We start from the raw sequence: 19,990 nt of genomic DNA on the forward strand, positions 1-19,990 counted from the left end.
GACTCATGCCAAATTCCTATGCAGCACGATAAAAGGACATGCTGCACCGATCTCACATATTGTGGGATAAGGGCAAGAAGAACAAGACAAAATAGTCAAGTGATAAAGTGATCGAGTTTTTTTTTGTTCAGTCAGTAGACCAAACTTCCTATGAGGTATCCGCGCCTAGGGGGCACGCGGTCTATGAGTGACTAGACGGTCTGCAGATTTTGGGAGCAGATCGCAGGCTTAAGATGTATCCAACATCTGCCACAACTTTCACAGTTAAGAAACATAATATCGTACCCGGATAGTGGTGTCACAGTCCTGTCGATTTTTAGCTTGAAGCGGTTATGTCTTCACGTTGTGTTGTGATGTCTTTAGACTTCGGTACTCTTCGCACCTCTGTCTATTTATCATACAAAAAATAACAAGCATGGTTCCAGAAAAATCACTCATGTGCTTAAATTATGAAGTTATCCATAAAAGATTTGAGCGAGTTTGAACACAGATAAAAAAGTTGGTGGCGTGTAATTGAAATTTTCCAGCAAGTGCTAATACGCGTGACGGACGTGTAGTGCGAGGCCACAAGTACCAAGCTAGACAGGTAACACTGTCTTCAAAGATTTATTTTGAGCTTATGTAACATGCCCAAAAGAGCCCAGACTTGGCAATGGCAATATTTTGAGCTTTTGATGGGCTCACGGTCCTTTCGTTGTTAAGTGGTAACTAAAGACCACAAGAGTAATTCTGCTACCTTGAGGTGTGCGGTAATAGTTTAAAATATATTGTATACACATTCTTCAAACCGGAACATATGCTTGCTATGCGGTAGTTATTGGCAGGTTAGCGAAACCTACCCTTGGGAGCTGATAATAGATGGTAGGTTAGACCGTAATTTGGAGGTGTAGAATAATATATCAATTAGCTAGAAGCTAGATAAACAGCTGCACGATTCAGTGGTATATTTTTTTGATAAATTGATAAAGATTCAATTGCAAAAGTGTGATGCGCACATTAAAATATAAAAAAAGGTATTGATAAACATTAATAAATTTATAAGTGCAATTACTTATTTAACTCAAGTACAAATAATTCAATCAATATAGTTCCAAGGTGATCAATTACCATTGAATTATCTTAATTAATGGGCACAAAACTATTACAGCCACGAGGACCACGCATATCTGATTTTCCTTGAACCCTTGAAACGCGCCATCGTAACGACCGCCGTCGGTCCGCCCTTCCCTGGACTTCACGTTGCAATCTATAAAAGAATTGGACTGTAACTCATCTTCAATTGTGTATCAGTGACTGCAGCAGTGTTGTGTTGTGTTCACGTACCAAACTTGCCAAGGTACATTATATTTTAATTCACACTATTTATTATGTGCTATTGGAATTTGTTCGGTTTTTGCGGATGGCCGACCATTGTCTTTACGAGCCGTGTAATATTTAGCGGTTACGTTCGATTTCGAAATATGCGTAAACTCTGCATTACGACAATTATAACGTGTCTATCTGCAATGTTTGTATTGGCACTTGGTTTGGAAATGTTTGCTTGATGAGGTTTTTGTATAGTTCATACGTGAGTGCTGATCTTTTGTATGTCGACTATCGAATTCGTTTTCAACATCGAATTAATTCTGACCGATTTTATTCTGAATTAAAATCAATCAATTACCCGCTCAAATTGGTCTTATTGTTAGTAAGATGTTTGATGTGGTCAAAAGTTTTGCTATGTCCCGGTTTGGTCATAGGGTAGGAGTCATTTTTTTTATTATCCGAAATTGGTAGTGGTGTATATCAATAAATAAATAAAATTTCTAACTGGCGATTCGTGATTATAGGTAATATGTCTAACAATTAACCAGAAAATTTCTGTGAACAGGTCGTAACTCGTAAGAATAAAACTTTTTGATTTATGTATCTCCTTATTTCTAAATACGAGATGAGAGCATACCCTTTTCTATTACAAAGGTAGGGTCTGAGGACAGGATACTGATAGGAATCTGTCCGTAATATATATATAATATGTGTGTGATTGTGTGAATAACACATAAGTAGTTTTAGTATTATCTCTCAGCTATCATCTTCTGTCTCCCAAATTATTCCTATCTTACTTCTTATTTACATTTTGAAAAGCCTCATGCGTGAGCCGTCATTCGAATTTAAATTCATCAACGAATTCTAGAATAAAAGTATAACGTGAATTGAAAACAAAATTAAAACAAAATATATTTTTAGTAATTAACCTTAATCTTATGAGTCAAATAAATAAATAATAACCTAGCCTAAATAGGTACTTTGCCCTTATGTATGAAGGACATCTGCGGTATTGACATTCTGCCCTTCGTAGACTCATTGAGTTCCATCTTTTTTTTACTTAGAAGCATTCGTATGAAATTCCTCGTTAAAGAATGGATAATGAAGCTATAAAATAGTAGTTTGTAGTTCTAAAAAGACAAAGACTATTTACAGAAAGGTAGGGCTTGTACCTTTAAATAAATATTAAGAGCTTCTTATATAGCAGAGCTAATATTTTCGTCTCTCAGCAGTCGGGAACCGCAACCGCGGAGATGGCTAGGAAACGTTGAACGAAACGAAAGGAAATAGAAATATCTCAATTTCCGCTGAAACGTTTCTTAGTAAAATTGCTGTATTTCTTTTAGAGTGTTCGTATCGAGATGTTTTCGAAGTATTTTAATGAACAATGAACAAGAATTTTTCTTTTTTCAACGTCTATCCTAAAATAGAATTTTTGCTGAAATGTTTTAAATTACAGAAATTTCTTTCAGAAAACTGCCACAATGCAGACATCAACATTCGTTGTGCTAACATGCCTCATCGCTGTAGTTGTAGCAGACTTGTATATTGAACAATACCAGTCGCCAGTAGTGGACACCGTCCAGGAATCTGTATATGACACTCCCGTGAACGACAGAAGTCCTAGGACGAAGAGAGGGCTGCTTCTATTGAAGAAGAAGCTACTACTTGGTAATTTATATAATAATTTGAACATAAGAACTTTGACAGCAAAACTGTAAGTTTTAAAACAGTATATATTTCGTTTTTAGTTCGTATACACCTGTTGATGCCTTAGTCTTGATTAGGATGTTGTTATTGAATTCTTTGATTAATTCATATCTTGAATAATAGACCATCTTGTAAACATAGACGAGTTGATAGGTACACAATCCTGCCTATTTCAGCAAGCATGAGTTCTATTATGTCGGTAAAAATAGTCGATATTTAAACAGACTTGAGATTTTAGAATTGAGACTAGAATTTAAATGAATTCTTATGGAGGGCGACAACAGTGCCGTGTCTGTCCGTGGCTTTAGTATACGCTTATCGTCTGATTGAAACACGTCTGCTCGCATCAAGCTAATCAAAATAAACAAGCGCGACTCCAGAATCTCGAATCAGGGCTCCGTAGCATTACATTTATTGTGATTCCATTTCTACTTTAATTACTATTATTAAGCACAATTTTTGTTGTTGCTGAAACTATTAAATTCACCAAATAATAAATAAATATAAAATTTGTCCTGGTGAAACTAAAAAGGCCTCCAGTAATACTTCAATCATAAAATAAACCACATGTGTCCAATCTAACAGGTTATTGGCTTTTCTTGACCAGATTTTCTGACGTAATTTTCTTGATATGAGATCCATATTTTTCCCTGACTTTCATTTTAAGCAAGATAAATGAATGAAACCCAATTAGAATTTTAAAAATAAAAAAAAAATACATTGTTAGGTCACATGAAAAGAATGTTTAAAGTTTTCGTGTTTAGTTAAATTTTATTTGCGCGAAACGTCTGAGATTTTTACTTATTTTCATCTTTTACGACACTAGGTTCGAAGAAAATGATCTGTAGCGTTTTATATCGGATGCATGAAGCCTTATGAGTAATTGTGTAACGTGCGACGAAGGTTTCTCAATGAGGATAAAAACTGTTTTGAATTATGAAACTCATCAAGTTTATCATCTTTACATTGGGATTGCTCGGTCGCCTAACTGAAGTTGATTATTCATTAGACACAATTAGACAGATTTTTTCTGATTATTTTATGATAATTTTTCTTGAATTTATTATTAACAAAAAAAATATACATCTGCATAGATGACACTGAAAAAGAGTAAACATATTTTTGCTTGAATATTTCTGTTTCTGCAACTGTAACTAAGTACATATTTATTTAACTAAATAGTAATAAGAATTAAATTTAAGGAAAAAACATTATTACTTCCAGTTTGAAATACATATCTTAAATGAAATGCGTCCGAAGTCGCTTCAAATCCTCTTGTGTAAAGGTGCTTCAGACGTTACAATCTTGGAGCTTAGAGAGATTTTTGTTTTACTTCCATCGTCCTATTCTTGAATGTGATCCCAGCTTAATCATTTAGGCCAGTGTACGCTGTTCTTATAATAATTCGGAGTTTTTAACGTTTTTGTGACTTATTTCTGCTGAGTCAGTCTAGTACATGACAGTAGGTAGGCAGGTAGGGCGATAATACGATTGAAACTTTGACCATGGTTCAAGGTGGGTTGGTACCCACTTAGCACCAGATCGATAGCGAACTTATTCAACGCAACCACGCAAAAAAAAAAACTTCTAACAAAACCAACAATTTAATGAGAAGGTCAAAAGTGTTGACACTTCAAATAATTAGTAGTTCCAAATTAAGAATTCCAAATATTTTACTCAAACCTATTAATATTTGCTTTAAGCGTGTCGTCGAAGCGTTAACTATTAGAGGCTTTCAATGTATGCATGTACGTTCAGTGTACACATTGTTGTACAGGGTCATTGCTATTTAGCGTTATATTATGAGCGTACATATGTAGGTGAACTTGGAGTTTGTTTGGTCTTGCAATGCGATATCGTAATTGTACCCAATTTGGAAAACGGGTGGAAGAAACTGCGCTACAATTCTACTTGTATGAGGAAATCGTATAATATCATTGATATTCTGCGTCCACCGTATGTGGACACGACCAAAGTACGTTGAAGTAGTTTAATAGTGTCAGGTCCGTGTGGAATATTAAATACGATGCAAAAGCCACGGGAATCACTTCAACATTTTACGTACATATACATATCGACGCTTGTAAGGCAAACGTGACTAAGCGACAATAACTGCTTTGTACATAAATGATAGGCAATAACCATATTCGATGCGCAAAAAAAACATATTTCTAGGTCTATTAAAATAATTTTAATCCTACAGCTAGATTCGTTAAAATAGATTTTTTTCGGGTATTTCAACTTTAAATTAATCTACTGTAAAGTTCACGCATTGTCGCTTAGTCACGTTCGCCTTTCAAGCGTCGATATATTTATATTGTTCATTAATAACAACGTCATAATTTTCTATAGTATTCGTATTCGTATAGTAAATATATAATTTGGCCCAAAAGCCTTAATGCAAATGGAAGAATTTGATTCGAGCCTTACACCCCAGCAGAAGGTAATAGGAAAGACAGAAAGAAAAAAAGAAAAACAAATTCCTTAACGAAAGTCACCTTCGATCAAACGATGCTCATACGCCTTTTAAAGTGATCATATGTTCTTACCATGTGTATTCTATTTTAGCAACAATACGCCGTTAATTTAGAGATTTCCGAATAGACTCGACAAAGGTTTGATTGTGCAAGAGATATTGCTATCTGATATCACTTGCAGACTTATGTCAGCTTTGGAGACCATCTCCTAATATCCTATTACTTTAGTTATACCAGTAAATTTGTGCATAGGTGCTCTTGGGCTGAAGGCGGCTAAAGTTGGTGCGGTGGGAGCCGGAGTGGTCGGCGCCATAGCTCTTAAGAGTAAAGCAGGGTAAGTAATATAATAAGTACTATCAAAAAAAGAATCCGGACTATTTTTTATTAATTAATTGGGATTCATTACCAATTAAAGAATTATGATCAGCCCGAAGATTCCTCCTCCGTGCGTCGTATTCCTTAGTGCTCAGGGTCGTGACCTTTACGGAGCACTTTTGTTAGGACTATGTTCCTCCATCACTCCTGTCCTCCGCGCAGTGGATAGCGACATTGAAGCTGGATTCCAAAGTCATATTAATCTGATCGGACCAGCGCATGGGACTACGCCCCTTAGGCCTCTTTCCTTCCACTTTGCCGGTGATGAGAAGTCTCTTAGAAATTGTCACCCTTTTTCCTCGCAACGTGACCGATGATTAAATATTAGTTGATAAACAAATTAACAATCGACGTAATAAAATCCAACAGCAAAGTTCTGTTTGCATAAAATATTGTAAGTGAATATTTTAATTTATCAAATATTGGTATATATCATTGAAATAAGTTAACCCAAGGTGACAGTACTTCGTACTAATTAGTCCTTTTCACGTCACACTTTCGCAACTCATTAAAGTCTACCCGCTACCATATTTCATAATGAATAACTTAAACTATCATAACCTTCTTTCATTTAAAATCATTAATAACAAAAAAATGTTACGTATGCAACATGTGTCGTCATAGATGCAATGTACAAAATGTTTAAAAACTGTAAACTTATTAATAACTTTTTTAAATCGCATGCATAGTATTTCCGTATGCTAATAGTTTCTAATAATAATTAAATACATCACACGTTTTAATAAAATGTCTCATTTACTTATTAATATGTATTACCATCATAATTGCAGCCATCATCACCATCCTCCACCTACATACGTAGAAATCCATAGGTGAGTTATATATATTAACAAACGTATTCAGGAAATCTGTTTTCAAAAATACATGAATAACGGTAGATTTTTTTTCGCCTACATTAGCAGATTCGTGTCTTTAATTCAAACTTAGAGCAACAAAAATAGTCTTCAATAGATTTTTGGCCATTGGTATATTATTATTTTTATTTAATATCGCGTTTTTCATTGTCATTACATTATTTTCGATGTGTCCAATACTTTACTGTTTTCGTGGTTTAAATACATATTTAAATTAGAACACCTTTAAATATTATGCTAACAATCGTTTATTTGTCTATGAAAAATATATCTAGACTATATTTTAAATAATAAAAATGCGAGATTAAGTCGTAAAAGTAGTTTTAATTCTCGATTCGCGAAAACCGAAGAAAATAACGTAGTAGTAACGACGCAGTGGTATCATTTTATGACGTTTATGATCTAAATTTTAGCATAAAATTAAAATATGTTCGTTTGAATACTTAAATACAATAAAACATATTCGAATGAGTTATACTCGTACTTATTCGAATTTAAGACTAATTAGGATAGTAATTAATATTGTTTGAACTATTTATGTTCACGTAAAATCTGAAAAGAAAATTAAAGTAAAAATAGTGAAAGTAAGTGTACAAATACAAAAAAAAAAAGTACTAAAATTACTTTTTGAAAACGATTTCAATAGCCTCGTCGTATCTGGGTTATATTCACGAAAAAAAATATTCACGTATCATTAACTAATATTCACACACTTCCAGCCCACCTCACTACCATCACCCTGTAGCATACGTAGAAGAACATAGGTGAGTAAACGTTCTCATCACCATTATCCTAAGTAATATGATTTACGTACTTGTCTCATCTTTTTTGTTACGTGACAGTGATAAAGAGGGTATTTATTAACAAAACCTACACCGGCAATCTTAATTTTTTTTATCTACACTCCGAAGTAATATGTGTTTTGTAATAGTTAAGACAACGTTCCGAAAGTAGGTAACCTAAATAATTTATCGATATTAGAGGTATTTTGATTGGTTCTAGTACATATATTTTAATATAATCGAGACTTGGACATTTTTTTTATTGCTTAGATGGGTGGACGAGCACACAGCCCACCTGTTGTTAAGTGGTTACTGGAGCCCATGGACATCTACAACGTAAATGCGCCACCCACCTACCTATAAAGTATGGCTTGTCTGCATCAGTAATCTATTAAAAAATATTATAATTTTTGGTGGTAAACCGCGTGTGAATTATTATTATGTTAATTTACTTGTATATTTCTGGATCCCAGAATTAATGTCACAATACCACAATACCGTGTTTAAATTCATTTGTCATAGCGTTACTCAGTTCATTAATAAAGCGTTGTTACGCATTTATGTACATTTAACATTGTTTTGTGTGAACAAGCTCAAAATATTTTTGTTTAAATCCATTGCTTTTTAATTCATGTCACTTTTCTGTTTTGTCTTTTAGCTGGCATTGAGAGTTTTCTGAAGGCAAGTCAAGAGTACTGCAGAACACTGATTTAGTTTTAAGCTTACAGTTTTTAGGTTTATAAGGTTCTGAATAGACTGTTAAAAAAATCTTGTAATTTTTAAACCACTAAGGAAGAAGGTGAATTTAGATTAAATGTTCAAGTTTCTCAGATCCCAACAGATTGATATGCCTGCTCGTGATAGTGTGATGTTTTCATAAAGCAGCATCTCTCTTTGTGTATTTAATGTTTTTGTAATAATTGTTTCATGAGGCCTTGAAATTGTCATTCCTGTGTAACTAAAATTTGTTGAACTTAGTTGGAAGCTCCACACTGCTTTTGAATTTTAGAAAATACTCAAATGAAGCTGCATTGTTTCAATATTAATTTAGCACCAAATAAATGTGCTTTGAGTGTATTCAAAGTTATGGTCCAGTATTAAAATTAAAATGATTTGAAGTTTCAAGGAATTTATGATATCGATATGTTACAGGAATAATACGTACACATTGATTGATAAGTGAGTAATAAATCTGACGGCGTGCTGGTGGAGGTGTATTCCAGGGTGCCATGTAGTGATTAGTCAACTTAACGGTTTGAACTAGCACACCTTTGTTGACATATACTATTTGAAACAATATAAAACTCATTTACTAATACATTTTTTAGTTGTTTGAATTTGTAAATCAAAAATTATTTTTACTTTCATGTTTTTATAAATTTGAGTGTAGTCAGCATTCAAGTTGCATCCAAGGTTGTTATTCTATTAAAATATTTTGTTTACTATTTTAACATTTGTGTTATTGTAGGGTTATTAGAAACCAAAGTATCTTTGATGGCACACTGAAGTTAACCCAATAAAGTTTGTTGGTGTGTTAATTAGTCATCATTTTTGTTGTTCTGGTTATAGAAAATTCAAATTATTGAAATAAATGAGTTTTATTATTGTTTAAAGTAGCCATTAACATGTTTACTTTATATGCAAGCGAATTAGTGTTTGACAGAAATGTTGTTTAATAGATAGATCAAAATGGTATGATGACTATTTTTATTAAGTTTTGATCCTATTATTACAGTCAAAACAATACAAGCTAGCTTCTGAATCAGTTTTGAAGATCGGAAACATGCACATTTATAGAAATGTATCCTCGAAACAGTATGACAAGGAATTTTGATTCAGTAGACAATGAGTACTAATCTCTGTATATAAAAATGAATTGCTGTTCGTTAGCCTCGCTAAAACTCGAGAACGGCTAGACCGATTTGGCTAATTTTGGTCTTGAATTATTCGTGGAAGTCCAGAGAAGGTTTAAAAGGTAGATAAATATGAAAATGCTCGGAATGAAATAAAAATAAAAAAAATATTTTTCCTTTTTTTGTTTTACGTTTATTTTATACAAAAGTTTAGGACTTTTATTTATCGATTGAGGCACTACGAATTCTGCTAGGTCAGCTAGTTTAAAAATAAATTAAATAGTACTAAATGCAGCAGCAGCAACAACATTTTGATTTTTACTCACGTGAAAAAAGTACCAGGTGATAATTTCCTAATTATCGAAAGTAATTAGTTATAGTACTCGGTGTGAAAGGTCAAATGTGCATGTTTTAAGTAGAATTACCTCGTTTAAGTCGCAGATTGATTTCAAAGATGAAATTAGAGTCACTTCAAACATTCAAATAAACCAAATAACAGTTGTTATAACATTTATAACACTTTGTTGTCAGTCAACTTTATACTTTGTGTTATTTTTAATAAATAGTATTTACCTATGTATTTGTTTTTTATTTAACTCTGATGATTGAAATGTTATTGTTACTTTTTCAGTTTTATATTTAAAAATACCCATCCTTGCTTTTACGGGAACCCCATCTTGTTCTGCCTGTTCCTTTATTCGTAACTCATATGAGTACCTACTAAGTCCTTCAGCTTTCAAAATTCTCAATTGCATTATAATAATTGGTGTCATAGTTTTCACATCAGAACACATGATTACGGTGGTACTGACCAGAGCCGTCTCACAGCACCTCTACTTACAAATTAAAATTTTAACCATATAAATTCAAATCTTTAATAATTCTTTGTCAATTAAAAAAATATTCTGTCTTGATATTTTCGTTACCTGTTTTTATATGGAAAAAAAACTAACTATAAGGTTTTTGAAGCCATCTAATTGTTTATGAATCAAAAATTCACGTATCGTATATAATCAATATTTTGCTTAATGACAGTGTAGCCAAAAAGTGATGATAATAAAAAAAATGTCAAACATTTGGCCGGTTTATTATGATGTCATTTCGGAAACATTGTTAAAAACTGGTCGAATAAAAATCTAGTTTGGCAGCTCATTCAAGTCGGTCTGTCCTTCGATTTGCTTACAAATATTCTTTTTAGAGATTCGTCAAGTTATGAGGCGTCGCTTGGTCCCGATTTAAGTAGTTGTTTATTTTTCAGCTCAATTTCGCTCATCCATAATCAATATAGAGGAATTTTCATTAAACTTACCCGTTTATTTCTCTTGTTTTAAGTTTTTTTTGTGGATAATTTGATTTTAATTATAGTCATTGGGCTAGCAACTGCAATTATGTATTATCCTCATACTAATAATATTTTAAATGCAAAAGCTTGTTCGTCTTGCCTGTATTAAAAGAGCAGTGGACTGTAATGACATTTTAGCAAGCAGTTTTTGCGCTACGCAGTCACTAAGGCTTTTAATCTCGAAAAAATAAAATGTTTCATGAATCACAAGCTACTTAAAAAAATATATTTCTAAATTAAAAGCTCAATACTGAACTATGTACAATTACGACAGTTATAGTTAAAACAGTTATAAGTGGTACAAGCGGTAAGTAGCATATTGATTGTGCCTATGGTATTGTTGATGTCCATAGGCGACGGTAACCAATTACCACCAGATGGACTGAACGTTAGTTACCTTTTCAAGGCAGTTTTAAATATAAAAAAGGTATAGAAAATCACAAAAAATTGATATTTAGTTGAATCTACAACGATAACATGATACATGACAATCGTAAAAGTTCATGGCCATTGATTAAAAGATAAATTTCATTTTAACATTTATCCGTTTTGGTATTTCAAAGTATCTCATAAAAATATTTGTCTAATAATATCTAAGTAATAAATAATAGGTAGCGTCGTTTATACATCGTTTTTAAAAGTTCGTGCATATAAGTTATTAGAGTTATGGTCAGAAATAGAATCAATGTTCTGTGAACCCTTCACATATGCATGGCAACAGTTCGAGTGTACAGTTAATAAAAAAGATGTGTGTTATCGTGGGACACCAGATAGGAACGAAGTTCCGTATTATAAAAATATTAATTTAAAGTTCTATTCGAGGTATAAAGAAAATAATAATGATTCGGGTATACATTTTTTATTATGATTTTTTATTGATAATAAAAAACTACTTTACAAAGTTATCAACTTTAGTTTATTCACAATGATTTATAAAAAATATAATATAATAAAAATATGTTATTTTTTGTACGTTATTACAAAGTTAAGTCGTACACTGTGTGCATTACTAATAAAAATCTTACGTTACGGACGTTTTTTCCCGGTTAGGGTGCCCCTTCGCATTGTCCCACAAGGTGCTTCGTTCCAAAAACCCAATACCAGTTCTAGTTCTAGCTTGGAGTTCTAAATAAACGGCGGAATCGTTGAACAATATCCTGGACACTGTTGGATTGATGCGGTAGAGGTAGACCTGTGAGAATTGCAATTTATCGACTGGCGAGAAAAAACTGTACGACGGGCAGCTACATTCTTCAGTGTCAGAGGTTAAGCCCATGTTCGTGTAGCTTCAGCGGCGAAGTAGTTTTTCAACGATGTCAGAGAAAACACAAATGTTGAAAACCTCTTTAATTTTAATTATAGAATTGCCCTGAGGTGCTGTTACGCTAGCTTTATTCTGCCTATTACTGTCGTCATTCTTCACAGTTTCAAAGGTGAGACAATCGTTAATACAGTTGTAACTTCGACTTCACAACTTAGGCGGATACCGACATTCACATTATAGCGAATTCTGGTAGCTTCTTAACTAGGTGAGCCAAGAGCTCGTTCAGCCAGTTATGAACAAAAAATTGTAAAACCAATATAGTAGAGATGTCACATATGAGACAAGAACAACTACACTTCAAATAACGAATATCTTTTAAATTGTTCTATAAAACAGTTAGACACAATAACAACGGCTTTTGATTAATGCCAACGGAAATTCCATATTCAAAGTTATGAGCCCTCGAACTATTCTCATGATCAAATTCGTGTTTGTTATAGCGTCTAATGAATATTGATCATTTATACCTAGTTGGCGTATTATCCGTGAGTTATAATGTACATAAGTTAAGGTAGGTAGGGCAATCACATACTTTGCGTCCCTTTACGGACGACATCTTCTTAACTACATTTACATTTTAACAGATGAGTTTGAATGTCTGTATATTGGAATAAAGGGTATGCAAAATTAATGACATAAGAAGTTGGTATACCTACGTAACAAATTTTTTGTATCTACATACATTTTTTTGGGTACCAATAAAAAAGAAAAATAAAAAAAAGTCACCAATAAACCAACCATGTTGGGTCTCAAGTATTGATTGGACAGGATATGGTTGAACGAAATTTAGTTTTTTAGCCTAGGATTTTTTAACTTGGGATTAATTGCCCTAAGAAACTATACTAGTTTTATTTATACTCGTATAGTTTCTTAGGACGAAATTAAATGGAATTAAATAGATTGCGTATTATGTTTGCTAACAGAACATACTATAAAATCTATATTTCTACGATTTCATCGCGTAGCTTCTAACAGTTTAGATAAAATTAGGGACTTCCGTATTGATGCTGTCCACTTGACGGATTTTTGGTTCTTTCGAGCAGGAAACAATTCAATTACTAACAGTCTGTACATCTAAGGTAGCGATCTTTTTCATTCTTCCGAAACATTTGTGTTGGATATTTTTAATTTACTCTAAAATAATAAGGTAGTCATTTTAACAATAATGAAAACACGTTGAGAGGAGTCACGAAATTATATAGTCAAGTTGTAATATTCACGGAGATTTAAACGACCTATAAAAGTCAAAGGCAGGAGCAGACCGGATACCATAGTAGTCACGGAGTGAGCCAGTAATACGGTGTGATTCGGATCATTAATTATACAGGTAGGCTTAAAAAAATAATTTATATAATATTTTAAAATAATGTGTTGTAATCTGAAATTGAATAAGTGTCCATCTTTTTTTATATTGTGTAAAAATAATCATTGAAATATAATATGATTTTGTGGTAGTAATAAACTATGGAATTAAGTTCTTATTGAAGTTTTGCGAGTTATTTGCGATTCAAAAATCTTTTTGGTTTCTCGGGCCTATATTTGCAGACCCGCACGTGACCATCATAAAATTAAAGCGTTAATATAGTTTTCAATCTACTTTAATTGCAGTTAAATTCTACTAAACTCAAATCCTTTATATTCATCATTCATTATCCTGCCCTTCTCCCAGTCACCTGGGGTCGGCGCAACATGTTTTCTCCTTCCATACTCTTCTATCATATACCATTTCTTCGCTCACTCCCCTCCTACCCATATCGTCTTTCACACAATCCATCCATTTCTTCTTAGGTCTACCTCTTCCTCTAAATCCTTCCACATTCATAGTTAACACTCTCTTAACAACCTCATTTTCATTCCGTCTCATCACATGTCCATACCATCCCAAACGTGCACTCCTCAGCTTCTCTGTCACAGGTGCCACTTTCAGACTTTCTCTAACATATTCATTCCGTATTCTATCCATTCTCGTTACTCCACACATCCATCGCAACATTCGCATCTCTGCTGCATGCAATCGCCTTTCATCCGCCACTTTCGTTCAAAACTCAAATCCTTTATATTATAGATATATAATTCAAGATTTTGCAATTTGCTATTGTTTTTGTTATAATTTTAGGCACTATGAAGGTGTATGGGCTTATTCTGTGTGTACTGGTGGCGTATGCCATGGGGCTCGCAGTGGAGCCTGTGTCACGGTCTGACTCTCCGTCGACCAGTGAACTGGCTGAAGTCAACCCCGCTGATAGACAAAAACGTAGTTTACTCCTTGGTAAGAATAAGCAATAGTAATTGACTATTATTTTTTAATTTTTCTTTATTACAAAAACTATTTCGGGAAATAATAGGCTAGCTGACTACCGAAAATCTTTTATTACCGATATGTTTAATGAAGTATGTTTCCTTTTACGTTTTTTTGTTCTCAAATGGTGTCATGATCAGTTTTATTTAAACATACACCCTCTAGCCCATATTTTTAAAATACTATGTGTCCGACTCAAATTTTGTTATGAGTTTATTGATAACCTCAAAACACTTTTTTATTTTCAATTGTAAGCATGTCGTTAGTCATGACTTGAACACCATTTATATCTATTTTATTGCTTAAATGTTTGGATGAGCTCACGGCTCACCTGATGTTAAGTGGTCACCTTAACCTATAGACATCTACAACGTAAATACCGTCACCCACCTCGAAACATGCGTTCTTAGGTCTCCATTTTTACAGTACAACGGCTGCCCCACCCTTCAAACCGAAACGAATTACTGCTTCACGGCAAAAATAGCCGTGCGGATTCACAAGACGTCCTACCACCAGTAAACTTATAACATTTATCGTAATTGTTATTATTTTCTCTAAGCACCTCCATACGTCAGCAATGCTCTCAAACGTTTTCTACGATGCAGGAATAGCCTATCGTAATAAAAGCTAACCAGTCAAAATTTTTGTTAGATTAATAGCCGGCGGTAAGTTGTGAGCCCGTAGAGATCGGATTATCTTACCTGTACCTTTGGCAAATGAGTCATCGTCACTCTTCCAGTATAATTGAGATTTCGACACGACCCGAAGTGCGAGTGGACCATAAGCTCATTTACGTACGTACCTACGCCAAAAAGCAACGATTGCAAATGTTTTTGTTTTACAACCCCAATAACCGTTAACCAATCATTTTATATTTTTTTCTAATCTTTTTAAATTGCTTGATCACCATTTAAATACAACTGCGCAACTGCATCGATGCAATAGAACCAATGTCCAATATCTATAAACTATTTTCCGAGAACTCAGATTAAATAACTAAAGAAAAAAATTAATTCAGTTTGGCCTTTAGAGATTTGTAAGATTTGATGCCCTTGTCCTCATCGTATCGTGGAGTCCCACAATACTGAGCGAATATGTTCAAATCTACAAGTAACAATTTCTCAATCCTTTCTAGTTTGAATTAACCTTGAACTGTGCAACAGACCAGAAGTCCAAGAAAAAAATTAAGTACGTACTTAAGAGGATGAAATGACTCGTATATCCACTTGACTATTTTAGTTGTGAGCAATTCACGCCCGGTTACGATTTGCGTCAATTATTAAATATTTCTGTATTATGTAATTTCTCTACTGAACCCAAATATTTGAGAATGTTCAGTAACGTATTTTATTTTTATTTTAAATAGCGATCCCCCTCGTTTATTGAATTTTCTTTTATATAAATCTGATCCTGAGCTAGTGCCTTGAAAATTCGTATTAAGGATATAACCGTCAACGTAATCGCCCGCGCACTTTTCCCATTCGCCCGCCGGCGCCGGACCGCACCATAATATCGCGCACTATATGTTTTAGGGTTGCTTATAGACATAACTGTTGAAATATTTGTCCAAATGATGTAATTTAAAAGAAACAGTTTATCTACTTTAAATACCAGATGCGATAAAAGTACATATTTATTTTGATATAAGGATCAATTTGTGACTACCAAATGAGCGTTAGAAATAAATTATCAAATTTTATTGCATTTATGGTTCACTATTTTGGCGATAATGCCTTACACATAAAATATAGATATATGCTGCCGCGGTTTTTTTTGTAGGTAGACTATTTAGGATAAACATTTTCATCATATATTTTATACATACGTTTAACTCCAATGGTTTTTGCGGCGCACGCCAGAATAGCTCGCAGATGGCAAATTTTTATACTAGACTAGATCACTATTTAGATTATTATTACCATTATATTTTGGGTAATTCACACTATACCTTTATAAATTATAGCCTATGTGTTATTTTGATGTATAAACTATATTATTAATAATATAAAGTTTCATCAAAATTCATTCGGTAGTTTTTGCGTGAAAGAGTAACAAACCTAGATCCATACATTCATATAAACTTTCGCGTAGTATTAGTAGTAATAGCAGTATGTATTAGTAGCATATCGTATTAGCTTTACATATCACTATAATAGACGAATAGGTAGGTTTAATCTTACGTAATTAATTATCAACCGCCAAATATTCTCTATCGAGTTGGATTAGTACAAACCAAAGGTATTTGAGGTACTTGATTAGTATTGAAGACGCTCTGGAATGTTCCAAGTGCTAATTACTGACGTATTGTATACTCAAGCAAGTAAAATGAAAATCGTAAGACTTCCGTTGGTTTGCAAGTAATGTGTACGAGAGATATAAACGTTATGATAATGAGATTCTTTTAGGACATGGTGGTAAGGCGTCTTTCGAGTCCGTACGGGTATGTACCACCACCCTGCCTATTTGTGGGGTGAAGCAGTAATGCGTTTCGGTTTGAAGGGTGGGGCAGCCGTTGTAACTATAATAAGACCTCAGAACTTATATCTCAAGGTGTGTGGCGCATTTACGTTGTAGATGTCTATGGGCTCCAGTAACCACTTAACACCAGGTAGGAAGGACATCTTGAGAGTCCGCGCGGGTAGGTACCACCACCCTGCTTATTTCTGCCGTGAAGCAGTAATGCGTTTCGGTTTGAAGGGTGGGGCAGCCGTTGTAAGTATACCTGAGACCTTAGAACTTATGTTTCAAGCTGGGTGGCGCATTTACGTTGTAGATGTCTATGGGCTCCAGTAACCAATTAACACCAGGTGGGCTGTGAGCTCGTGCACCCATCTAAACAATAAAAAAAATCCATTGCGGTAATGATCTGGAATTATATAAGTCACGTGTGACTAACTCGTTTTTATAAGCCGACGTTTATTAAAGTTAGTGCGTGCATGAGCGTAAATATCAATTAAAAAGAATTTCATTTAAAATCGATTCCTTAAACTGTTAATTAGATTTTTAGTCATAAACTGAAACAGAAAACGTTTTTATTAGTTTTATTAAGACGTAACTGCAGAAAATATAATTGGAAAGATGAAAAATCGTTAAATTTCTAAAAGCGATAAATAAGAAAAACGGAGTAAGTAAAGAAATTAAAGCTAGCCATAAAAATCTGTACGGAAGACCGGCGCGCGTTGAGGCGCTGTACTCGTAAATGCAAATCTGTTAGGCAATTTATTTTTATGAAAAATTACCTTGTTTATTCTGGATATAAATCTTTATACAGCCTAATGCGCACAAAATAACCATGTTATTTGAGGATCAGCTGTGAGTTCAGTTTAACAAATTCGCCTATAAATTATTGTATGTGGTTGAGAAATTCGGTACAATAGCGTGGTGATTGATTTAAATTTGTTGCGCTAATTGAATTAGATTTATTATGGAAAATACATCTTTATGCAATATCAGGTGCTGGTGCTCTTGGTGCGGGAGCTCTTGGTGTTGGTGTGCTAGGAGCTGGCGTTCTAGGCGCTGGAGTCATTGGTGCTAAGGCTGGTTTTATTGGTGGTGCTCTCGCCGGAAAAGCGTTCCACGGCAGAAGCTACGGCGGCTGGGGTGGTCATGGATATGGCGGCTATGGAGGATACCGTGGATACGGAGGATACGGCGGATATGGCGGATACGGCGGATATGGTGGATATGGTGGATACGGTGGATATGGTGGATATGGAGGACATGGCAGCTACTATCCCCGGCACTACGGTGGTTACAGCAGCTATGGCTCTTACCACGGGTAACATTTCCTTTAATTTAATTAATTGTATTTTATTTTTTATCTGAGATGTTTCGTAACTTTTTTTTTCCGGATAAGTGGAACACCACTTGTTTTCATTTAATAAGATTTAATTTGATTGACCTTGAATGCGTGTATCTAAAACTTTTGCGACGAGAATTTCTAAATGCTGACAAAAGTAGGAGCTGCCTTTTCTTAACTTTGCAGTTTAATGTGTTTTTGTTTGTTCCAGTTCCGAGTACTATCCGGGATCCTACTACAACTCATGGTGGTGAATTGAATCAAAAACAATGACCGCGGCTCTTTTAGAACGAATTATTCAGTTTCCCGTTGAAAATTCTTTTGTTGAGACCTGATAGCTAGGAGAAATAAAACATCAAACATTCATTTGTTTATAATTTTACGGCGACTGCTTATTGACGTTAAGTCGTCCATCCTATTTCTGCCGCAAGGTAGGGGTTCCATTTCAACAATGAGCCCGTTCTAATACAATAAAATTATTGTAATACAATAAAATTATTGCAATAAAATTATTGTATTAGACCTCCCGCTGCCTGCTTAGCGGTAGGCAGCGGCTTGGCTCTGCCCCTGGCATTGCTGAAGTCCATAGGCGACGGTAACCACTCACCATCAGGTGGGCCATATGCTCATCTGCCGACAAGGGCAATAAAAAAAAATAGAACTTTAACTTTCACGTCAAGTTATGCGGCGAAATTTGCGTTATTGTGTCTGGTTCTCGTGGTTTATTAAATATCGCGTTGAAGCATGCGCTATTCTGTTATTGTCAAGTAAAAGAACAAATGGAAATTAATATTTGCTGCTGCGTACACTGAAATATAGTTTTTGTACCTTTATATTATTATAGGAGAAATATTTGTACGGTATAAGATGACAGTTGTCCGTGACGTCAACAATAAGTAATGTAGTGAGTTTCGATATCTTAGAAAGAAAATAATATACACAAATTTTTACTGGTGGTAGGACCTCACCTACTAGTTAAATAGCTGAAATAGCCTCTCAAGGCTATCAGCTTAGGTAGGGACCAAAAAAGAAAAGAATCACAGGCTAATAAACGCACGGGTAGGTACCGCCACCTCGCCTATTTCTGCCGTGAAGTAGTAATGCGTTTCGGTTTGAAGGGTGGGGTAGCCGTTGTAACTATACTGCGACCTAAGAACTTATATCTCAAGATCATGCGCCACCTTATTTACGTTGTAGATGTTTATGGGCTCGAGTAACCACTTAACACCAGGTGGGCTGTGAGCTCGTCTACCCATCGATGCAATAAAAAAAAGAATTTTACGTTAGAATAATAAATAAAGAGGAATATTAACTGAATAAAATTAAAAATTGCTAAACGTACTGCATGGAACGACACTAGCGTCGAAACGCCACTAACAGAGATGGATGGCACCAGCTACCGACATTGCCTCTTTAATCTCGTCTACAAGAGAGATATACGACGATACGTACTCCGTATTAACTATCACGCGTTGAATTCCATCAATCGCGTAATCCACAGGGACTTTTACGTCGAAAAACATTGTCGTTTAATTTTGTTACAGATCGTATCGCAAGGGTTCAGCGGAATAGCGTCTCGTAATTTTAAACAGATTGCGTTTTAGAAATTCAATGAAGATCTTTCGTGTTTTCTATGCGATGGTTATAAAGCGGGATAATGGGTATTCACAAAGAGCCGGCTGTATCGCTCTGGAACAGATCTGCAAGCCGGGGAAGTAATGACAAAGATTAATTATGGCCCAATAATGACAGAACAATCTTATCTGACGCTATTGATAGAATAGATTATGAGAGACGTTTGTTCTCATCGCGCTGTCATCGGAATACGAAGGCTACTGAATTAATCTTT

At 34.5% G+C, this 19,990-nt stretch overlaps 2 protein-coding genes across 2 annotated transcripts; both read left to right on the plus strand.

The window, feature by feature from the left end:
* Positions 1 to 1,206: 1,206 nt before the first annotated feature.
* LOC101735393 (uncharacterized) lies at positions 1,207 to 9,955 on the plus strand. Its single transcript, XM_004930052.5, has 6 exons — positions 1,207 to 1,336; positions 2,778 to 2,976; positions 5,745 to 5,826; positions 6,659 to 6,700; positions 7,462 to 7,506; positions 8,183 to 9,955. The coding sequence occupies exons 2-6, from the start codon at positions 2,790 to 2,792 to the stop codon at positions 8,190 to 8,192; spliced, it is 366 nt and encodes a 121-aa protein (XP_004930109.1). The 5' UTR covers positions 1,207 to 1,336; positions 2,778 to 2,789; the 3' UTR covers positions 8,193 to 9,955.
* A 1,820-nt stretch (positions 9,956 to 11,775) lies between these two features.
* Positions 11,776 to 18,505, plus strand: LOC110385898 (keratin-associated protein 19-2). Its single transcript, XM_021350664.3, has 4 exons — positions 11,776 to 13,370; positions 14,160 to 14,312; positions 17,796 to 18,120; positions 18,353 to 18,505. The coding sequence occupies exons 2-4, from the start codon at positions 14,165 to 14,167 to the stop codon at positions 18,393 to 18,395; spliced, it is 516 nt and encodes a 171-aa protein (XP_021206339.1). The 5' UTR covers positions 11,776 to 13,370; positions 14,160 to 14,164; the 3' UTR covers positions 18,396 to 18,505.
* The last annotated feature ends 1,485 nt before the right edge of the window (positions 18,506 to 19,990 follow it).

Source organism: Bombyx mori, chromosome 5 (assembly GCF_030269925.1).
Source record: "Bombyx mori chromosome 5, ASM3026992v2".
Taxonomy (NCBI): Eukaryota; Metazoa; Arthropoda; class Insecta; order Lepidoptera; family Bombycidae; genus Bombyx; species Bombyx mori.